Source organism: Drosophila montana, unplaced genomic scaffold, assembly GCF_035044405.1.
Source record: "Drosophila montana isolate Dmon_TW-CO22-7 unplaced genomic scaffold, ASM3504440v1 contig_1866_1, whole genome shotgun sequence".
In the NCBI taxonomy this organism is placed as follows: Eukaryota; Metazoa; Arthropoda; class Insecta; order Diptera; family Drosophilidae; genus Drosophila; species Drosophila montana.
Window position 1 is genome coordinate 151,428 of NW_026996785.1, and position 7,935 is coordinate 159,362.

The 7,935-nt window shown below is 40.2% G+C and overlaps 1 protein-coding gene across 1 annotated transcript; it reads right to left on the minus strand.

Moving 5' to 3' along the window:
* Positions 1 to 6,031: 6,031 nt before the first annotated feature.
* LOC135441213 (uncharacterized) lies at positions 6,032 to 6,728 on the minus strand. Its single transcript, XM_064700729.1, has 2 exons — positions 6,660 to 6,728; positions 6,032 to 6,442 (listed from the first exon to the last, which is right to left on the minus strand). Exons 1-2 carry the CDS (start codon positions 6,726 to 6,728, stop codon positions 6,032 to 6,034), a joined length of 480 nt encoding a protein of 159 aa, XP_064556799.1.
* Between the last annotated feature and the right edge of the window lie 1,207 nt (positions 6,729 to 7,935).

The following is a 7,935-nucleotide window of genomic DNA, read 5'->3' on the forward strand; positions in this document are numbered from 1 at the left end:
CACACTTTTCGCAGAATTCAAACTTCTTCGGTGGGAATGCGATTTAAAAATTTTTTGGGCGGCGTTTTAAGTTGTGTCCGATTTGCTTCAAACTTATTTTTAAAGCTCTTCATAAGAACTTAATAAGTACGTATTTCAGCGATTTGGAAAATTCCGCCCGCAACAGTGGTAAATTGGCGGAAAACGGTTGTATGAAAGTTTTTTGTTTACCATTCGATCGGCCCCAAACTCATTTTCAAAGATCTATATTCAAATTCATTTGAGGGGTGTTTCACACTTTTTGAAAAATCCATCCCTCCTTGGTGCAAATTGGGGTCGAAGATTTGGTGGATGACGTTTTGTGCTCAAATTTTTTTCCAAAGATCTATAAGAAAAATCATTACAGACGTGAGACTTGAAAGCTGTAGGTCCTCCTAGTGCCCGCGCAGATCGAGTTTGTTTCCGATATTCGATAACTTGTCCCGATTCCAAGTAACCGATAAAAATCTATATCCAAAATCTTGTTATTTGAGCAATTTCGGCAAATAAAATGAGCTAGAGTCACAAAATTTGACATGTAGCTTCTAGAATAGTATATATATATCAAGTATCTTTCTTTTTATACCTATCGCCACCTCCCCGCTACCCCGCAAAGCTATAAATCAAGTTAATTATCCAACTCCTATTGCCCATCAATTTAAGCCACGATTTATATGCAATTGCATTTTTGAGAATACACAAATATTCTTTATTCTATTCTACAATATGATGTACTGTCGAAAATTTCATTAAGATCGGTTAAGAAACACAAAAGTTATGTGCGCACGTGTTAGCAGCATAGCTGCTGCGCAAATTCCAAGAATTTCTATATACATGTACCCACACACACATTCATGCGTGTTTGCTTTGAATTCTATCAACAGCATTGCAATTGCGATTGTATTGTTTTCTGTGCTGTTATTTTAATTGGTTTTTTTCTCATTAAGGATTAATAATTAGTGTGGCCCTTGAGTAGAGGCAGCGGCAAGTGGTGCGGTTAGTTGCGAGTTCGAACCCTGCCAAGCGAACAACTTTTTTTTATTTTAATTTTTATTTATTACTACTAAATCAAACGAGCGCGATCTGCATTTGGAAGAAGAGGGTTCAGGGAATCCCCTAGTCGGGAGCTCTCGACTAGAACCTTTTACTTGTTAGTAATTGTAAAATATGAACATAAAAAGCTTAAATATTATTTAATATTTATTAAGCCTGCTCATTCGTTCCTTCCTTATGTATTTTTGGTAGTTCACCTCCGTTCTCCATCTGTAGAGGAACCGCTGTCGTTGAAGTCATCTGTAAATTTCATTAAAAAAAATGGCATGACTTAATCTGTCGTTCCAATATAAATGAACTCTTGGACAACGAAGCAATGGCTTATGAAACATTCTTGACTATCTGATATTTTGCAACTCGCTCACTTCTCAATAGTCGCCAGCCGTACTTAACAAGTAAGAGGCTCTAGCCGGGAGTTTCCGACTAGAGAATACACTAAGGCTTCTCTCTCTAACAGTATTAACAATTAATAAGAAAAAGGTAGCTCCTCTACTCGACAGCCATGCCAACAATTTATTTTTACCGAAGAAAAATCAATTAAAATAGCAGAATATACACACAGCTGAGAATTCATCGCCATTGCAATGCTGACGCGCATTAATGTATGTTTGTGGAGGAAAACTGAAATTCTTGATATTTGCGTTAGTTGCCACAAACACGTGACTTTGTAAATATTAGCACACATTTTCTTTAACAATTTTTGTGTTTCTTAACCAATTTGAACTGTAGGTGTTGTCATCATTGGGGCTTTGACGTGCAACGTTCTTTTAGCTTGTTGACATTTAAAAAAGATTTTAAATACTTACTCACTGAGTCTCGTCATCTCTTTCCACTACGGCCCATTTTCGGAGTAGCGGTACTCTTACTTTTTTAGGTAATTATTACCTAATCTTTTAAATTAGTTAAGTGACACAAATTCCAAGATCTGTTCACCTGGTGACATTTGCTACTGTTGAATGGCATGGCTTCTGATTCAAGCATTAGTATGAACTGACCTGTGTCGAAGTATCCATTTTAATACAGATGACCGGGAAACGCAAAATTACACGTTTTCCTCGTTTGAACAAACACTTATATTTGTCGATTTTTAATTTCACGAACTTTTGAACTTAAGATTTAAAGATGGCATATCTTCCTATTCATTTCTTTGAATTCCTTGATTGTTATTCGGGATAAAGCATAGACCGTCGTTTTATCATGTAGTCTTAACATTGCTCATAAAAATTGTCTGTCGTGATGACTTATGTTTTGAAGGCCGAAAATATCACTGGACTGTTTACAGAGAGCTGTTAGTTCTTAATTTAACTGCCTTGAAAAATATAATTTTTATTATAACTTTCTTATGAAATGCTTAGAAGAAACCATCTCCGACCCTTTAAAGTATATAAATTATTCCAATTCGTTTGGAATTAGTTAATATAGGTATCCGATCGGCGCATTAAATAAAAGAGAAGAGTAAAAAAGTACAAGGAATAAAAAGCTAAAAAAGTTCAAATTCCTTGATTTGGCGGGTGTCTTGTCGTTTCCTGAATTACTGCGTCAGGAATGAATGAATTCTCCTCGCTTAAATATTGCAGAAATGAGAAGCTAAGTACCATGTTATGACCGTCAATGTTCAGCAGGGGGATTATGCGACACTGGGAATTGGCTTTGGACGTTGTTGCGATTTTCAGGGCCAGTACTCGCACTCCGCATCCCCGTTGTCCGGGACATGCAGGGTGTGGTGCTATTGAAGATTGTAACCTTCTTCAATATAAACTTCGATCATAAACTCCAGGATACTCAATGATAAAATTATGTAGATGACCCGTGTCAACCTGTTCCATTTTAACAACATTTAATAAATGGCTGGCGGTGTCTTTTAATTGGTTTATCTGTAGATGTGTTCTTGTGTTTCTTATCACTTGCGTATCGTTTTCCTTGACAAACTTCGTCTCTGTGATCGTGATGTTCTCTAAGTCGCTCATGTTGGGAGTGCCGGCGATCAACTTTAAGGCTGAAATTTAGTCTTTTTGCCATTCTGTAGTTTGGTCAATAGGTCTATTAAGTGTCTGGTGTGTTCTTCCAGCAGTTACCGCATGTGGGACTCTGGAAACATGCTTGTCAGATTTGTAGTCTAGCTATCAGGTTGTAGTCGGTAAGGTTCGTATTATGCTTTCAATAGTTACGTTCATCCCATACCAGTAGATTCACGTCTATAATTAGAATTGGCGTGCTATCGAGGAAGTCAGAAAGAGAATGAAAAATATAAAGATCTGGAACTATAAAATGTAAATCTTATGTAAGCAAATTGTCAAAGAGGCGTTTAAAAGCCTCCCTTTAATAAGGACCAATGTTCATAAATCAGCTTTAACCTTTTCTTCTGAACATAATGGGATGATCTTGTTTCCTAGCCTCCTGTTGGATTTTAGTAGTACCTTTTACCCTACCTCAAAAACTCAGTTCTGCCTGTCCCGGTTAATCCATTGGTTGTGGATTTTGGAAGCTACTTCTTGCCATGTTCTACGAGTTGGGGCATGGAGACGGGTTTTCTGTTTGTTACGGGCTGCACCGATTTACTGTACTCCGCCGTTGCCTGGAGAATAAGGTCAGTCATTTGTTCAATCTCTCTCTAGAGCCTGATGCATCTCGCTATTTCTAGAAGAGTGCTCTGTAACCTCTCAACTTGGCCGTGCGATGTGCTTTGCAGAGGGGGCTGTGGATGACCTCAAAAGTAAATCTGTTAGGGTCTCGGGTTAAATTCGGGCTCATTATCACAGTACACAGTATCACAGTGCTTAGCGTACGGAAAGAAATTCAACAATGCAATAAATAGCGCACTCATGTCCTCAATAGTATGCGAGAATTTGTCAACGAGTGTCAAGAAAAATTGATTGACGGTAAAAAAAACGTCAATGTGTAACATTTCCCCGGATAATGAAGGTATTCGCGTTTGGTGAAGCTATTCCTTTTTTGGGTGCCCGTCTTACTTTGCTTGTGAACAAATATTACAATTTGGTGCCACCTCGTTATCGATTTTAGTCATCTTTGGAAAGTATCAATCATACATACTATTTGGTTAAGTAACCAATTGAGACAACTGCCGGCTGCGTGCAGTAGCCAACAGCAGAATACGACAATCAAAATTACAGCCTAAGAGCAAATAATGTTTGAGCGCTCTTGTACTCTGCTGTTCACTCTCATTCGTGGGCCCTTTGCCTTCTGCATTGACGCCCGCTGCCAGTCGCTCTGAGCGGCGAGCTATTTTTACACCCTGAACCCATTGAAAATGGGTAAAAAGGGTATAGTGTATTTGTGCAAATGTATGTAACAAGCAGAAGGAAGCATCTCCGACCCCATTAAGTATATATATTCTTGTTCAGCATCAACAACCGAGTTGATCTAACCATGTCCGTCTGTCTGTCCGTCTGTATGTATGAAAGCAAGGATATCAGAATTCCAAGTAATCGATAAAAATATCGATATCGAAATACTGTTTTTTGAGCAAATTGGGTAAATAATATGAGCTAGAGTCACAAAAACTTGATATGTTGATTCTAGAATAGTATATATATATCATCTTTCATTTTATACCCATCACCAGCTCCCCGCTACCACCGCAAACCTATAAATCAAGTTAATAAACCAATTTAAATGCAATTGTGAGAATACATGAAAATTTTAAAGTACAATAAGATCTACTGATGAAAATTCCATCAAGATCGGGTAAGAAACACCAAAAAAAATGTGTTTCGGCTGCCCACGTGTTTGCGGCAGCTAACGCAAATTTCATTTATGAGCGACTTCTTTGAATTCTAGTGGAGGCGGCGGTAGGTAGTGCGGTCTGCTGCAAGTTCGAGACATACCGAGGGAAATATTTTATTTTTTTGGCTGTTGAGTAGAGGCGGCGGCAAGTAGTGCGGTTAGTCGCGAGTTCGAACCCTGCCAAGGAAACGTTGTTATACCCTTGCAGAGGGCATTATAATTTTGTCGTGAATTGTGTAACGCATAGAAGGTGACATCTCCGACCCCATAAAGTATATATATCCATGATCAGTATCAACAACCGGACATGGCTATAGTCCGTCTGTCCGTCTGTCTGTTTCTATGCGAACTAGCAGTTTTAAAGCTATCTTTATGAGAAAGAAGAGCCTCTTTCTGTTGCACGCAGTACATATGTCAAAACCAGCTATCTTGCTAAACTCGGCATTTATTAGTTTTACTCCTTATATATATGCAAAATCCTATCAACATCGGACTACTATATCAAATAGCTGCCATAGGAACGATCGGTCGAAAATTAAGTTGTTGTATGGAAAACTTTTTTGTTCTTCAAGATATTTTAACCATACTCGGCATTAACTTAGATACGGGCAAATCACTATGAACATTATTAAAAGGTTGGGTCTGCAAGGGTATTAAATCTTCGGCGTGCCGAAGATAGCCCTTCTTTCTCGTTTTTTATTGACAACTATGAACTTCTTAAGGCTAAATTAAGCTGCGACAGCGAAGCGAGGCGAATTTGCTCCCAGAGCAGGTGACAAAGCTTTATTGCGCTCTCGCTCTGCCCTTAACCTAACTTACACCAGACTTCAACTTTTTAATCAATTATATTATTTAATGCGCAGATCTGCGCCAACACCGGCCACCATGAAGCTCTTGGGGATTCATTTGGCAGGTAGCCGTGCCAATTTGTGGATCGGACTTTTAAATGTCCACCACTGGCCGTGCTCAGTTCTGCCACCCTAACGACGCCGTCTTCTCCTGCGCGCACCGCCGTCCCTCTGCTGATCAACCACTTCTGGGGCTGCAGTTTGTCTTCGGCGACGACCACCAGCTCTCTCACGACGATGTTTGGCAAGCGATGGTGCCACTGGATTCGCGCTTGGAGTCTAAGAACATACTCCTTTAACCATAGCTGCCAGAACTGTTGCTTGAGCGACGAGACAGCTCGCCATCGATTGAAGCAGGTGAGACCCTGCTAGTCCGGGGTCCTCTCTGCCCAATGGGCCTCGCACCAGTGGTGGCCTGGCGTTAGAGCCTCGCCGTCGCTTGAGTCCATGCTTAGCGCTCCTAAGGGCCTAGAATTGAGCACGGCTTCCACTGCGACAAGAGTCGTCTGTAGTTCTTTGGGCGTTAGCGGCAGGCTGCTCACTGTCCGAAGGAGTAGGTGTTTTGCAGATGTCACACCTGCCTCCCACAGACCCCCGAAGTGCAAAACTCTTGGCAGTATGAACGCAAATTCGCATCCGATTTTTGATGAATTGCTTCTCAGTTGCGACTCATCCTTGATTCGAGTTCGCAACTCCCGAAACTGGCGACTTGCTCCGACGAAGTTCGTCGCGATGTTGCTATGGACGGTCTGCGGGACTCCTAATTGCGCCACAAAAATCTAAGCCACAGATAGAAAATGGGCGGAGTCGATCTGCTGGTAAGTTTCCTATAATAACAACTCAATAAACGCGATTTACTGTGATCTGCCAACGTTAGCCAGTATACAACATGATTTGGTGTTAAGTTTTCCGGCAGCTAATTTCTAATAATGTTGTTGTTGCTGGAGAAATGATCCACATTGAACTTTTTTCAACGGACAAAAAATCGTTCCTTACTTGCATCTCGAAATTGGTCGTTGTACAACCGCTCGCGTCTCGCACAATAATGGATGTAAAAATGGCCATTATTCAACTTCTAAATTTGTTTCCCCAAACAAACACGATTTATTGCGACAATGAAGCCGCTTTCAATTCGGAGACAATTAGATCACTTTTAAAGAACGGATATGACATAGACATTGTGAATGCACCACCTCTTCACAGTTGTTCAAATGGACAAGTAGAACGCTTTCATGGCACTCTTGCGGATATTGCTAGATCTTTTAAACTTGAAAAAATGTCTGAAGACAGACGAGTTCATATTGAGGGCAACAATAGCCTACAATAGATCCACACAATCGGTCACAGGCCAAACCCCGATCGATGTAATTCACGCAGCGTCTAGCGAACTCAGGCAGACCATTAAAAATAAAATCGCAAATGCCCAACATGATAATATTGGAAGATCTAACCCGAGCAGTCAAAATAGAGTTTTTGAAGTAGGCGTAAAAGTGTTCGCAAAAAACAATAGAAGGTTAGGAAATGAGTTAACACCACTTTGCACAGAGGAAACGATTCAAGCAGACCTAGGAACGTCTGTTCTTATTAAAGGGAGGGTGGCCCATAAGGACAACCTTAAGTAGCATTTACTTACACGTACAGGCTAAGATTGATATTTAAGCGCACAACAATCTTTATTCCCTCTTTTCCTATCTATTGCCGGATTAAACATGCAGTCCTTCTATTGTTAGGGGTAGTACACTGTCGGATTGTCGACTACTCCCACTCCAACTACATTCCGTTGATAGACTGGAAAGTATTGAGATGGGAACAAAGGGACTATTTAGGGCATTCGAGCAACCTGACAGACTTTGCTAGTGTGACAGATGAGACCGCAAAATTAGCAAAATTATTTCCCCAATAGCATATGCGAAAGCTGTTAGATGTGTATATAGAGCATATTAGAAGTTTGCTGTCCGTGGTAAAAGTGCACCATAGAATGGCAAGAAGTCCAGACTTCCTAGGCTCAGCACTCAAGGTAATTGCTGGCACGCCAGATGCGGCCGATTTTGAAAAAGTTCGGTGGCCCGAATCAAAGTTAATTGATGCAACCAATAGGCAAATAGTGATTAATTCAGAAACACAGAAGCAAATTAATAAACTCACAGATACGATAAATGAAATTATTAAAGCAAAACAGAATGAGCTAGTTGACACACCGCATTTATATGAAATATTATTAGCGAGAAATAGAATGTTAATAAACCAAATTTCAAACTTGATACTCACAATT